Source organism: Elephantulus edwardii, unplaced genomic scaffold (assembly GCF_000299155.1).
Source record: "Elephantulus edwardii isolate Elephantulus edwardi_28Jun2011 unplaced genomic scaffold, EleEdw1.0 scaffold00070, whole genome shotgun sequence".
NCBI classification, from domain to species: Eukaryota; Metazoa; Chordata; class Mammalia; order Macroscelidea; family Macroscelididae; genus Elephantulus; species Elephantulus edwardii.
In genome coordinates, this window is record NW_006399820.1 from 13,692,164 (window position 1) to 13,708,232 (window position 16,069).

General features: G+C 40.3%; 1 protein-coding gene across 1 annotated transcript in view; it reads left to right on the plus strand.

The window, feature by feature from the left end:
- Positions 1–332: 332 nt before the first annotated feature.
- TPMT (thiopurine S-methyltransferase) overlaps positions 333–16,069 on the plus strand; it is a 37,027-nt gene continuing 21,290 nt past the window's right edge. Inside the window, exons 1-5 of the mRNA XM_006888667.1 lie at positions 333–472; positions 1,530–1,622; positions 6,013–6,145; positions 12,815–12,867; positions 13,822–13,896. Coding sequence (XP_006888729.1) covers positions 333–472; positions 1,530–1,622; positions 6,013–6,145; positions 12,815–12,867; positions 13,822–13,896 — 494 coding nt within the window. The remainder of the gene's footprint in view (positions 473–1,529; positions 1,623–6,012; positions 6,146–12,814; positions 12,868–13,821; positions 13,897–16,069) is intronic.

Below are 16,069 nucleotides of genomic sequence, written 5' to 3' on the forward strand. Positions count from 1 at the left end.
TGAAATCACCAGAGATGCTCAACCTGTGGGTTAACAGCTCAACTCTCTACACACTACATCACCAGGCCTCTGTCAAGGTCTCCTAGGCATGCCTATACTTAAAGACCTACTAATGTGTTATATAAACTATACCTTTACTATCAGGCTCACTGATAAGTTCTTCTCTATATTTTTCCTTGGATATTAAATTTATTTTGAAAAATATATAGTGTCCATTTAGATTCATAGTGCTCTTAACAACACTGAAATGTTTTTTGGTTTTTGTGTTGGTTTTTTTTTTCCATGTAGGCATTTGTAGCACCCACTTGTGAGGCAGAGTGATCTGCACAACTATGGATACTATAAGAAATTTACCTGAAACTGAAGAGTACCCTGACACTGAGGTACAAAAAGACCAAGAACTCACTCTGGAAGAATGGCAAGAAAAGTGGGTGAGCCGCAAGATCGGCTTTCATCAAGAAGAAGGACATCGGTAAGAATTGTTTGGTATAGAACAGAGAAATGTTCTTCACAACTTTAAAAATAGAAATGTTATTTCACTGGTTTTAAGATACACAGCCCCCTCTTCCCCCCACAGTTTAGCACCGCTGAAATCGTAGTTAAATTGACAGTGCTTTATCTTCCCACTGCATGTGAAAAAGAGGGTGACTTCCTATTCTGGCATCTCAGATTTATGAAATATGTCTTTGTTTAATCTCCTGAAGCACCTACATATTAGTCGTGCATGTTTGTGCATATAGCAGATGCTTAAGCAATATTTATGCTAAATGCTGTCCTTTATGTTGAAAAGATATTAAGACTTTCTTCCCAATAGCATAAATTCATATATTAGGTGTTACATATGTGATAGAAGACAAGAGGTTGAGAGAAAATATAATTGGACAAGGATGTTGAGCAATATAGAAGTAGTCTTCTAGCAACAACCATAAATCATGTCAACTGGTCTTTACAGACTGTCCTCGATATAACATTCATGTGTTAAGTGATAGTCATGCCATTATACCAGAACTCCATTATAGAAGTTCTCCTCTCATATGCATGGCTTCAAACAGGTACATCTCTGTGCAAAGAATTAACTACAGTAATTAAACTCTGAGAGTTAACTGTCAAATGAGAGTACACATTTAGAAAACTTACCTTTAAAAAAAAAATGAGTAAACTAAGTCCAGCAATCCCCATGCCCCACTCCCTCCAAGAGTATACATTTGGGGAATTAATAAAGAAAGTTCAAGACATAGCATCAACTAATCAGTAATTTTGAAATTTAAATCACTAAGCTTGGGATTGAATGACTTTTAATCCTTGCTGGCTAAATGACTGTAGGTTATTTGACTTTCCCTGTTTCTTCATCTTTACACTGGAGATTGTGATAATATTATCTAGATCTGAAGGTGAATATTAAGTAAGATTGTACATGAAAAGAACTTAGCACCATGCAGTTTTAGCCCCTTTTTCTGTGCTCACGGCTTAGTAACCAAAAAAAGCAAACAAATACTGTTTTATTTTATTTTGTTCTTTCTCTCTCCCAGGCTGTTAAAGAAGCATTTGGATACTTTTCTTCACAGTGGGATTAAACTCCGGGTCTTTTTCCCTCTTTGTGGAAAAGCAGTCGAAATGAGATGGTAAGAGCAGATAAGTTATACTTTTTTACTTTGATGATGAATCCTTTTTTGTGAATATTAAACAGAATATAGCAAGAAATGACTACAGGAGGTTTCTCTGGTTTTAGTAGATTACTACAAGAGCAATGCAGGTATAATGCCATCCCCAGAAGCAGGCGGTTTGAATTCACCAGCATCTCTGAGAGAGAAAGATTGGCAGTCTCCACCTGTGCAATTTACAGCTCGAAAACCCGCTGGAGGATCAGCTATTAGTTGCTTGCAACTGGATGGCAATAAATGACTACTGAAGAAGGTGTCTCTAGTGGTTTGAAGTCACCAGCTCTTTCTTGGGAGAAAGATGAGGATGGGTAGTCTCCTTCCATATTAGTTAAAGCCTTGGAAATCTTCTGGATGAAATTGTCTATTTTTCTCTTTTGGGGACTGATCAATTTGAACCATTAACCTTTTGGTTAGCAGCCAGACACATTACAAACTATGCCACTAGGGACCTTGAGTAGATAATGTAATTTGCCACTGTTGCTCTGTTGTTGTTGTTATGCCTGCAGCTCATAGTGACCTTATGTACAACAGCCCTAAAGCCTGTTCTATCCTGTGTCTGTCTTATTGGCTCTGACACATCTACCCTCATTACCCCCATCACTGAATCAATCCATCTCATTGAGGGTCTTCCTCTCCTGCACTGTCTCTCTACCCTCGCAAGCATGATGTTCCTCTCCAAGGACTGGTCTATTACACCCACCTTGTAATATGTCCGAAGTTTGTCAGACGAAGCTTCAGAATCCTTGCCTCCAAAGAGCAACCTGGTCTCACCCTACCAAGGATGAACTTGTTTGTTTTCCTAGCAGTCCATGGTATATTCAACACTCTTCTCCAGCACCACAGCTCAAAGGCACCTTCTGTCATCCCTAGTCATTGCCCAGCTTTCCGATGCATAGCACGTAATTGCAAAGATCATGCCCTGTATCTGGCTTACATTAGTCTCCAGACTTACTTTGTTGCTCTTCAGTACTTTGGAGAGATCTCTAACAGCAGACTTTCCCAATGCAATTAGTCTTTTAATTTCCTGACTGCTGTTGCCAAGAGTGTTGATTGTGAAGCCAAACAAACTAAAGCTGTTAACAATCTCAGTCTCTTCACTGCCTATCATGATGCTGCCAATTGGCACAGTGGTGAAAATCTTTGTTTTCTTCATGTTGAGCTTCAGTCTGTATTGAAGGCTTCAGTCCTTGACCTTCTACAGCAAGCTCTTCAGGTCCTTCTCAAGCAGGGTTGTGTCATCTGCGTAATGCAGATTGTTGATGAATCTTCCTCCAATCCTGATGCCACATTTCTCCTCATAGAGCCCAGAGTCCTGGAAAATTTGTTCCACATAAAGATTAAAAATATATGAAAATAGAATACATCCCTGGCATACACTCTTCCCAATTTTGAACCATACAGTGTTTCCTTGCTGTGTTCTGATGACTGCCTCCTGGTCCAAGCATAGGTTTTACATAACCACAATCAAGTGTTCTGGTATTCCCATTCTTCTCAGAGTCAGCCACAGTTTGTTGTTGGAAACCCTATGTTTCATAGAGCACACTATTGCTACAGATTACCCTAAAATAACACAGTTAGAAATCTCTTTTGGTAGAGGATTCTACTATAGTGATAGTGTATGTAATGCAAAAACTCGCTCATTGCTGGCGAGTCAGTTCTAGCTCATAGCAGCAACCCTTCATGGGGTTTCCAAGGCTCTAAAATCACAATCAGAGGAGACTTCCCATATTTCTCCCAAAGAGCTGCTGGTAGATTTGAACCCCTGAAGAGGTATGTAGCCTTTGGGTTAGTGGACTACACTACCAAAGTCCTCCTACAGGGTATATATGCGCACTACCATAAGTGCCAAGACAAAGAATTTGTATTTAAGCTTTAATGTTGATAATTTGTATCATGGAGCAGAAAACAAAAATTAAAGGTAGTAAGTGTGACTTTTAATTACTTTGTTCCTTGTATAAGTAGACTCTCTGATTATGTGTAAATTTGAAGTTCATTTTCCAGTGGAGATGGTGTCTTCACTTTATGATCAGTCCACAAGCTATCAACGAGTAGCTGAGAGTGTTTGTTAGATGACTGCTGTGGCTTAAGATTCTACTGTAGCCATGAACTTGAGGAAATTTAGACCTTGTTATTAGATCTATACCATAAATAGCTCATTGAGCCAGAAGAACCAGAAAGAAAAACATTAACTTGATACACTGTCTTATGGTGACATCATACAGTGCTGTCATATATGACAATAATCTAACTATGGTGGAGGTCTTGAGGCAACAGTAGAATCCTGGTATGTTGAAACAGCAAGTTAAATATGATTGGTAGATATTTTGGTCTAAAGCCAGTTAAACTAATTGCCTATGAGTCAGTTCTGACTCTTGGAAATCCCATGTGTGGGAATGGACATGCTCAAAATGGGTTTTCTTAGCTGGAATCTTCCAGAAACAGATTGCCAGACCTTTGCTGCCAATGGAAGGGTTCAGACTAACCACCTTAGGAGGCAAGCACAAATCATGTGCTTCATTCAAGGACCTAAGTGCCAGATCTGCATGTCAATTTATTATACAAAAAAAAAACCATTTCATTTATGTCATTAATCTGTGTACTGAAGCCTATTCAGACAACCAATTGCATTGGGAAAGTCAGCTGTGAGGGACCTCTCAAGAGTATTGAAGTGCAGTGATGTCAGGCTGGAGACTAAGGTGCGCCTGATCCAGGCTATAGAGTTGGACAGTGAATAGGGATGACAGAAAGAGAATTGATGCCTTTGAGTTGTGGTGCTGGAGAAGAGTGTTGAATATATCATAGACTGCTAGGAGAACAAACAGGATTGTCCTGGAGAGGGTGAAGCCAGAATGCTCCCTGGAGTCAAGGATTCTGAAGCTTCGTCTGACATACTTTGGGCAAGTTGCAAGGAGGGACTGGTCCTTGGAGAGGGACATCATGTTTGGGAGAGTGGAGGGACAGCGCAGGAGAGGAAGACCCTAGATGAGATGGATCAATTCTCTGAGTGGAGTGGTGGGAATGAATGTGTGTGAGATGGTGAGGTTGGCACAGGATAGAACGGCGTTTAGGGCTCTTGTACATAGGGTCACTATGAGTCGCAAGCGACTCAATGGCACATAACAACAACAACAACCGAGTTAATGACAGCTCATAGTGACACTATTAACAGATCAAAACCTTGCCCTTTCTTGCACCATCCTCACCGTCTCCACCAGGCTTGATCTCATTAGTACAGTTTTTATATCAGTTCATCTTGTTGAGGGTCTTCCTTTCTTTTGTTAACACTCTGCCATTCCCAGCATGATGTCTCCTGACAACATGCACAAAGTATGTGAGATGAAGTTTCACCATCCTTGGTGTCTAAGGTTGCACTTCTACCAAGAGAGTCACTTGTTCTTTTGGCAGTCCTTGGAATATTCACTACGTTTCTCTAGCACCACAGTTCAAAGGCATAGGTTCTTCTTCAGCCATCTCTGTTCATTGTCCATCTTTCAGAAGCATAGGAAACAATTGAAAATACTATGACTTGAACCAGACACACTTTAGTCTTTATACTGACATTGTGATACTTTAGCACTTTGAAGAGGTCCTGGACAATAAATTTTCCCAAAGCAATACATCTTTTTATTTCTTAACTACTGCTACCATAGAAGTGGATTATGGATCTATTTGAAAGGAAATAATTGACAACCTCAATTTTTTTCTTCATCTATTATTATGCTGCCTATGTGACCTAGTAGTAAGGAGTTGCATTGCCAACCCAAAGGCCAGTAGTTCAGATCCACCAGCTACTCAGTAGGATAAAGACTGACTATTTCTTCTTGGTGCAATTTACAGTCTATGGGTAATCATTGGAGGGTTAGCTATGAGTCAATTCTGACTCAATGGCACATAACAACAGTAGCCCAATGGTAAATTTTATTTTCTTGATGTTGAGATGTAATATATAGTGACCCATAGTAATCCATGATCATATAACTTCCTGTTTAGAGAAATAGCAAAGCATTTCTTTTTCAAAGATATTTTTACATCAGAAACCCCTATAGTCAAACCCATGAGTACTAAATCATCATTTTACAATATACTTTTCAGAATTTTAAATTTTTGCTCATGTCATATAGAACAACCTTTCACAATTTTTCAAAACACTAGATTTGAGAATAGGTAAGTTTATTTTCCCACAGGTTGGTTTTATGGATATGCAGAAAGATCTGCTTCTGTTTATATGAATCTGAATTCATAGAAATTCCTTTAAATTAAAGGAAAAGTATATTGATTGAGGCAGGCTTCTTTATTGATTAGTACAGTCTTTGAAATGGATATGCAAGTGTAAATTTCTGCTTTTTTGCAGGTTTTCGGACTTGGGGCATAGTGTTGTTGGCGTGGAAATAAGTGAACTTGCAATACGGGAATTCTTCACAGAGCAGAGTCTCCCATACTCAAAAGAACCAATTCCTGAAATCCCTGGAGCTAAACTGTTTAAGGTTGGTTTTGCTGTTGTTAATTCCAGAGTTGCAATAGTTTTTCTCAGCCTGCCTAGATCAGAATACTAGAAAGATATCATATGGCCCCTCTTTATCACATGAAGGGAGCTCTGGTAGCATAGTCAGAAAGGGGTTGTGCTGCCAACCCAAAGGCTATACCTCTCTGGCCGTGTGACTTCACCAGAAGCTCTGAGAGAAAGAAATCTCCTCCCAGGCAATTTACAGTCTTGGAAAAACACTAGAGGGTCAGCTATGAATCGGTTCACCTCAGCTGGCAGTGGAGTTTTTTCATTACCAAACACCTTCATCTAGATATTCAGTGTTAAGGGTTGGCTTCAAAAGTACAGATATATTGATGCCTTTGAGCTGTGGTGCTGGAGAAGAGTGTTGAATATACCATAGACTGCTAGGAGAACAAACAGGTTTGTCCTGGAGAGAGTGAAGCCAGAATGTTCCCTGGAGTCAAGGATTCTGAAGCTTCGTCTGACATATTTTGGGCAGGTTGCAAGAAGGGACTGGTCCTTGGAGAGGGACATCATGTTTGGCAGAGTAGGGGGGCGGTGAAGGAGAGGAAGACCTTTGATGAGATGGATCGATTCTGTGACTGGATAGCTTTTGAGATGGCTAGGTTGGCACAGGATAGAACAGCATTTAGAGCTCTTGTACATAGGGTACATATGAGATTTTGGATTTCCATTCATTCATTGTTGCACTTTTCTCCCTGCCCAGCCCTCCCCCACCCCACCCCCACCCCCAGTTCACTCCTCTCTTTGAAAAGCAAAAGAAAAATTCCTTCTTTGGTATACAACCTCCCCGCACCCCTCTCACTGCCCCGAGTACACTCCACTAAGCAACCTTAATTCTGGACTCTTGTGATAACCATAATACCCTATCATAAATCATTTTTAAGTTATTCTCTCCCTCATCTGTTTCAGTGCAGTATACATAATTTATCCTATTTTTCTCAGTCTTGGACAATCTCCTCTTTAGCTTCTGTAGCTTCTGAAAACCCACTGGAGGATCAGCTATGAGTTAGTTCTGGTTCAATGGCATTGGAATCTTCTGAAGTAGGAAGCTGGCATTCATTGATGAACTTCTGACCCTTCTAGACTGACTGCTGCAGGGGATGTGGCTGGCCTCTGGGGTGGTTGCTGCTCCTGGGTGGTTACTATGGGTCAGAGTTCTGTTGTCACATGAGATCTGGTCATTGTCCATTTACATGCTGATTCCCTCACAAAGTATCTCTAAATATTGAGAATAATTAGATTTGTAGGAAGCTTCTTAATAGTTTCTTTTATAGCTTCCTCCTATCAGCCACCCCTCAAATTATCTAAGCATCCCAGGAGCCTGCTCAGAACCTCGTGGGGCAGTAGTTCTCAGCCCTGGATGCACATCTGGAAGCATCTTGAGGGTCTTTGTGGGCAGTGGTGGCTAAACAGCAGTTTTCGCCTCCCATGAAGGAGACCCGGGTTCGATTCCTGACCAGTACACCTCATGCACAGCCCTCATCATTACATGTCAGAGGAGGCTTGCGTGTTGCTGTGATGCTGATGTTTCAGTGTAGCTTGCAGATTGAAACAGACTAGGAAGATCTGCTAAGTCCAGTCTATAACCAGGCATGATCATGGCACAGGACCCAGGAGCATTTTGTTCTGTTGTGCATGGATCATTGTGAGTCAGGGACATGCTTGATGGCAGGAAAACAAAGGATTTTTAACATTCCCCAGTCAAGTTATGACCAGGTCAATGAATCTGAAATGACTGAGGTAAAGTACTGTTGTCAGTATTGTTTAACACTGCCCAGATAAGCATGAGGTTGAGATCTGCAGGTGGCCTCCCTGCCTCCAAGCCCACATGCTAGGGGTTGTTGTTGTTAGGTGCCATCAAGTTGGCTACAACTCATATAGACTCTATGAACAAGAGTCTGAACCTTGCCCTGTCCTGAGCCGTCCTCATCATCTCTGATATGCTTGAGTTCATTCTTATAGTCACTGTGTCATTCTATCTTATTGAGGGGTTCTTCATCCCCTTTCTATGACCCTCAGCCTTTTCTACCTTTCTCCAAGAACTGGCCTCACCTCACAAATGTCCAAAGCATTTGAGACAAAGCTTTACTACCTTTGCCTCTCAGGAGCACTCTGGTTGAACTTCCTCTAAGATGTTGTGGAGCTATCTGACAGACATGCTTGCGGACTGGTTTCCACAACCTCACCCCCCTCTATTTGTAAGCCTGTGTTAGAACTTCATACCTAAGTAAAATCCAACATCTTCATGTCTTCTTCTGCCCTGTTCTCAACCAAAACTCCCAGACTACTTGCATCTCCTTGCAAGTCCATGCCAGGTTTCTGCCCCTGGACTAGTCCACCTCACCCTCATGATGTTAGCAGATGCTTCCCCATACAATCTTGGAGGACACTGGGCTTATCTCAGGAATGCATTTCCCTGACACTCTTGGACAGTTTGTTTCTCTTTTTGCATAATTCTCAGGCACCAATTGTAACAGTAGGAGCCATTCTGTGATGTGATTTTTCACCTCTCAACTCCACCAAACTGTCCTCCCAACTGCAGACACTTTGTCCAGTTGACAACTATTATCTCTGACCTGGATGGTCCTGCCTAGTCTGTGCTCAGTACGTGCTCAATGGGATCCTTGGGAGTGTAGTGGTTAAGGTGTTCTGCTGCTAACAAAAAAGATTAATAGTTCTAACCCATCAGAACCACTTCAGAGGACAGCAATATGACAGTCCACTTCCAAAAAAAAATTTCAGCAGTCCTACTTAGTTCTTTTCAATGTTAGCCATTATTTTTTGTGATACACACAGTCAAATGCCTTTCCATAATAGGGAGCTCTGGTAGCCTAGTGGCATAAAGCTGCACTACAATCCTAAAGGCACGTGGTTTGAGGCCACTAGCTGCTCCATAGTAGAAGGATGGGCAGTCTCCTCTCATGTGCCTCTGTAAACCCACCAGAGGGTCACTTTTGGGTCGGTTCTGACTCTATGGTACTCACCTCACCACCAAAACATAAATAGACAGACTTTTGGTACTGTCGGCTTTCAGCCAAGATCCATCTGACATCAGAAATTATATATGTCCCAAGTGCTATGGCCTCTTCTAAATCCAGCTTGTTTTTCTGGAAGTTCTAAGTTGATGTACTGATGGAGCCATTTTTGGATAATCTTTAACAAGATTTTGCTTGCATGTAATGCAGTGTTATTTTTAATAATTTCCACATTCTCTTGGATCACCTTTCTTGGTAATGGGAATAAATATGGATTTCTTTCAGTCAGCTGGCCAGATAGCTGTCCTCCAGATGCCTTAGCACAACCTAATGAGCACATCCAGGGCTGCTCTTTGTTGAAATATATCAACTGGTACTCAGTTAATCCCTAGGATCTTATTTTTTGCCATTGCTTTCAGAGCAATATAAACTTTTTCCTTTATTACCATTGATTCTTGATTATATGCAACTTCTTGAAATTATTCCATGTCAGCCAGTTCTTTTTGGTACAATGACTATGTATTCCTTCCATCTTATTTTGATGCTCCCTGAATGATTTAAGATTTTTCCTATAGCATCTTTCAGTATTGCAACTTGAGGTTTGCATTTATTCTTCAGTTCTCTCAACCTGAGAAATGCGGAGTAAGTTCTTACGTTTTGATTTTCTGACATCAGCTTTTTGCACATTTCATGATAATACTTTGCTTTGTTTTCCAGGGCTTCCCTTTGAAATCTTCTGTTCAACTCTTTATTTCATCATGTCTTCCCTTTGTTTCAATTTCTTGGTGTTCTACGTGTCATTTTCAGAGTCTTCTGACATCCAATTTGGTCTTTTCTCCCTCCTCTCTCTCTGTAATGACCTTTTGCTTTCATCCTAGATCATATCCTTGATTTCATCCCACATCTCATCTTCTCTTCAATCATTAGTGTTCAAATGCCTCAAACCTGAATGAGAATCCTCCATTTGGCTCATGGGAAACCTATACGTAGGCTAAGCAGCTGTGGTCCAAGCAGAGCAAGGGAATACTACATAGTTTAGAATCAAAAGAGGAGTGCATCAGGGATGTATCCTTTCTCCATACCTTTGAAATCTATATGTTGAACGGATCTTTCAAGCAGCTGGACTTTATAAAGGATAGTGTGGCATCAACATTAGATATCAACAACCTGTGTTACGCAGATGGCACAACCTTGCTTATCAAAATTGGGGAGGACTTGAAGTGCCTGCTGCAGAAGATCAAAGAATACAGACTTCAATATCGATTGCATCTCAATCTAAAGAAAACAAAAATTTTCACCACCAGGCTTATAGGTAGCATTAAGATGTTGTTGCTGTAACGTACTGTCAAGTCCACTATGACTCATAGCCCCGGTATGCACAATAGCTATGAATCTGCTCAGTCCTGAGCCAATTGCACTGTCTCTGACACACCCTCATTACTCTAGCTATTGTCAGTCCTTCTCATCCAGGGTCTTCCTCTCTGGTGCTGTCCCTCAACCCTTCTAAGCATGATACCCACCTCCAACGACTTGCCCCTCTTGTATGTGAGACAGATCTTCAAAATCCTTGCCTTCAAGGAGCAGCTTGTTTTCACCCTCTCCAGGACTGACTTTTTAGTTTCCTTGGCAATCTGTGGTATGTTCAATACTGTTATCCAGCACCACAACTCAAAGGAATCAATTTTTCTTTTTTTCATCCTTGGTAATTGTTCACCTCTTTGATGCATAGCTAGTAATTGTGAAGACCATGGCCTGCATCAAGCACATCTTACTCTCTAGACTAACATTGTTGCTCTTCAGCACTCTGGAGAAGTCCCTGACAACAGATTTTCCTAATGTAATTAATCTTTGATTTCCTGACTGCTGGTGCTAAGAGTATTGATTGTGGACCTGAGCAAGCTGAAACTGTTAACAATCTCTTCTCCACCTATCATGATTCTGACAATTGGCACAGTGGTGAGAGTCTTTATTTTCTTGATATTGAGCTTTAATCCATATTGCAGACTACAGTTCTGGACTCTCTGCAGCAAATGTTTCAGGTCGCCCTCAGTTTTAACAAGTAAAGTCGTATCATCTGCATAATACAGGTTGTTGATGAGTCTTCCTCCAATGCTGATGCCACATTCCTCCTCATAAAGTCCAGCCTCTCGAATGATCTGTTCTGCATTCAAATTGAAAAGGTATAGAGAGACTGAAATTGTCAATGATTCTATCTTACTTGGATCCACAATGAATACCCTATGCACCAGTAGTCAGAAAAGCAAAAGACAAGTTGCATTGGGGGAAACAGCTGTCAAAGACCTCTCTAGAGTGCTAAAGAGCAATGATGTAATTCTAAAGACTAAGGTTCACCTAATCCAAGCTATAATCTTTTCAGTCACTTGCTATCTATGTGAAAGCTGAACAGTGACTAAGGATGACAGAAGAAGAATTGATGCCTTTGAGTTACAGTGCTGCAGAAGAACACTGTCCTGAAGAAAGTCAAACTAGGATGCTCCTTGGAAGCAAGGATGGTGAAACTCTGTCTCACATCCTTTGGGTGTGTTATCAGGAGAGGCCAATCCTTACAGATGGACATTATGCTTGGAAAGGTGGAGGGTCAGCACAAGATAGGAAAGAAGATCCTTGACATGATGGATTGACTGGTAACTGTAGAAGTGGGGTTTGAGTAGTCGCAGATGGTGGGGTTGACTCAGACGAGGGCAAAGTTCATAGTTATTTTGCATAAGTCATTGTGAGCGGTAAATGACTCGATGGCATATAACAACAACTCTGTTCTGTATGATCTCTGTGAGTTGGAATGGACACAAGGGCCAAGGTTAAAAGTTCCTCAAGTGAATACATGAAAAAAAAAAAGAAAAGGAAAAGACAGCAACTCTTGAGTACTTTTTAGTGAGCAGTTTTTAAAAATATCTGAACTTCCTGTATCAGCTTGCCTTGTAATTGATTGACCTGTGTGTTTATCTTTAGCAGAGTCAAAATGTTAGGACTCTGCTCAAGTAAACACTGCTAAATTTTAACTCATTCTAAAAAGAAGAACAGCTCATCCACTGGTCCTCAGGATTACTGTCTATGGTTTTCCTCTTAGGGGCAAAAGGAAATCCAAATCTCAAAACCAAACCATAGCCAATAAATCAATTCTGACTCTTCATGACACTTTAGGACAAAATAGAACTACATAAAGTTTCCAAGGCTGTAAATCTTTACAGAAGCAAACTACTACATCTTCCTCCCATAAAGATCTCTACTGGTTGAAACTGCCGACAATATAGTTAGCAGCCAAATGCTTTAACCTCTGCACCAACAGGAATCTACTTACTAGAGACCTAGGACTAGGCTTTAAAAACATGTTTTAAGGGAATACAATTTAACCCATAACACCATGTAACCAAAATGCATTTCATTGCCGTGTCTCTTTACTTGCCTTAAATCTGGAACAGTTCCTCAGATTGCATCCTGTGGAGTGGGTTCAAACTGCTGATCTTTCAGTTAGGAACATATCACTTAACTATTCAGTGAGCGAGAAAATAAGATGCCATGAATGTGCAGTAAAATGATTTCTTTCCATTGTGTTCAATGTCTGTGCTTCCACTGCTCCTCTATCCTAGAGCATTTACATATCTCCTAATGAAGTAGAATTTTTCTTCCCTCCCTTTTTTTCATTACAGAACTCTTCAGGAACCATTTCATTGTACTGTTGTGACATTTTTGATCTGCCAAGGTAAGAATGAATATTACAACTTTTAAACTTTAAATTTTAAAACTTGAGCCCTTTGGAGAGCTTACTACAATGGGGACAGGGGTCTTTCCATCATTCATCCACCAGCAATAACACCCACTAAGCAGTCATCTGTGTCCTGGTTCTGCAGTTCTTTTTTATCACAGTCTAGATCCCTCCACATTTACTTGCCCTTGAATAGCTGCTGAGCCCTTATGATCAAAGAATCTTGGTTGATATTTGGAGACAGGCCAAACCAATGGCTGCAGCATTGGCCTCACACACAGCAACACTTGTAAGGATGGTACTGACGCAAGCAACAGTTCGTACTGTTATATGCAGGGTCACATGCAGGTCAGAGGTCACTCTGTGGCACCTAACAACACACATTCCTCAGTGGCACAAATTGTTGACTGATCCGTGATTAACCAAAAGTTTGAGGTTCAAATCAACCCGGGGTACCTGGGAAGAAATGCCAAAACTGTACTGGATACACTTCTACTTTGTGACACGTGGAGTTACTGTGTATTGGAATCTACTGGATTTTAATGTGTTTTGGTTTCTATTTTTATTATAGCTGTAGGTAGATAAGGAATAGAAAGGAAAGTATTATCCACCTTGCACCTGGACCTGGAACAGAAATGAATTACTAGTTTTTTATTGAGAGCTGGGGCTGGGAACAGGGCTATCATATCCTGCCTTTTGTTGCTCTTTTATGCCCTCACGTCATAACAGAAGGGAGAGGCTGCTGCTACAGGCTCCTAAAACTCGGAAAAGGGAAATAGCCTCCACCTTCACATCCATGCATCAACAGGTCGCCATGGACAAGGAGGGAAAGTAGACATAACCTTCATTGGAGAAGCCCAATGTGTTCTATGAGAGGACTGTTCATCTTGATGATTTGATTTCTTTTGCTTAAAAACCTTGTAATTTTCCCCCCCTCTTCCTTTCTGGTAGAGCAAATATTGACAAATTTGACCGGATCTGGGACAGAGGAGCATTAGTAGCTATTAATCCATGTGATCGACAACGGTTTGTATTTCATTTCTTTAGTTATGCTCATTTTCCTTTTTTTACATGAATATGCTATGCTTTTTATGAGGGTTCTAAAACTATTGACTAGGCTTTTACTACTTTTTAATAGCTTAATGGATTTGGACTTGGAAAAATCCAACTCCAATAGCAGCATTGTCAAAAAAGTATAGGCTTCCAACATAAAGGAATTGGGATCATGGCTTCAGGCTCCATATGTCCCCTGACTTTGTAGCCTTAGTTAAAAAAACTCGACTTTTCTACATATCAGTTTACTTCTCTGCAAAATGGGAATATCTCTAGGAATACCACTATTACCAGATAACACTTGTTGGGCACTTGCCATGTGCCAAGCATTGTTCAAAGAACTTTTTTAAACTGTCACATTTAATCCTCATAAATCTCTGTAAGATATATGTCATCATTGCTCTCATTACACAGATGAAACTAAAGTAAAAATGTGTTACTTGTCCAAAACTATGTAGTTAATAAGTGACAGAATTGAGATTGAAACCCAAGGACTTTGGCTTTAGTGCCCATACCCATGAGGATTAAAAGAAGTGAAATATATGGAAGTGCCTTTTCAGCTTTAAAGATCTTCTTTGCTACTATGATTCCGTATGTTGTTGGTGTTTTTGTCTTAATGTATCTATTTTATTTTTTAAAACTGTGAGAATGTATCCTGAGTAAAATGTTAACTACTGCCATGTACTTTCTAATACAAATGATGTTGTTCTACACTTTTGAATATAAAACAAAAAAATACTACTTTCATCATGTTGATTCAAACTCATAGCAATCCTCCATCAGGTTTCTAGGTATTAAATCTTTATAAGAGGAGAATACTCATCTTTTCCCCTCAGAACACCAGATGAATTCAAACCACTGACCTATTAGCAACTCAATACATAACACACTATACCACCATTCCTCAGTGGGATCTACCCATAAATATTGAATTATTTCATATTATGGAGGCAAAACTCTTAACATGGCCAGAAGCTGCATCAGTGAAGTAAAATTTTTAACTTATTTTTTGTTTTATTTGCTGTGTTCTTTTAAATTTTTTCATGAGAACAGCTTATTGCTAAACTTTATCTTTTTAAATTAGCCCATGTCATATCTACTCCAAAAGACAGTCCGGTTTTATATTAAATGTTGTTCTCCTAAATTATTTAATGTGTGTTTCCTGCTTCCTAATTATTCAAGAAACTGGGCTCTACTCTATGAAGAGAGTGTGGCATCAGGATTGGAGGAAGACTCATCAATAACCTGTGTTATGTAGACTGTACAACCTTGCTTGATGAAAGTGAGGAGGATTTGAAGCAGTTGTTGCAGAAGATCAATGAGTGCAGCCTTCAGTATGGATTGCATCTCAATATCAAGAAAACAAAGATTCTTAACCACTCGACCAATAAGCAACATCATGATGAATGGAAAGGAGATTGAAACTGTCAACAGCTTCCTCTTGCTTAGATCCACAATTAACAGCCTTCATATCAGCAATCATATCAGAGGAAATTAGGAAATACTTTACACTGGAAAAATATGCAGTTAGGGACCTCTCCAAATTATTGATGAGTAATGATGTCAGTTTGAGGACTAAGGTATATCTGATTCAGGTCATGGTCTTTCCAATCACTTGTTATGCATCTGAGAGCTGGACAGTGAATAAAGACAAGAGAAGAATTGATGCTTTTGAGCTGTGGTGTTGGAGAAGAGCACTGAACATCCCATGGACGGTCAAAAGAATGAACAGATATGTCTTGGAGAGGGTGCAGCCAGAGTGTACTTTGGAGGCAGGACTTCACCTCATGTTCAGGCATGTTGTTAGGAAGTGCTATTCCTGGAGAAGGACATGATTCTGGGAAGAGTGGAGGGTCAGTGAATGAAAGGAAGACCCTCAACGAGGTAGATTGACACGGTGACTGCTATCGTGGCCTCTTGTGTAGTAGGAAGTGTGAGGACGGCACAGAACAGAAGAGGGTTCCAATTTTTTGTTCATAGGGTCACTATGAGTTGTACTTGACTCGACAGCACCTAACAACAACAACACCGCAGCAAGAACATTTTTATCACAGTCTGTGGCTGACTCTGAGAAGAATGGGAATCCCAGAACATTTAATTGTGCTAATACGAAACCTATAGTTGGACCAAGAGGCAGTAGTCAGAA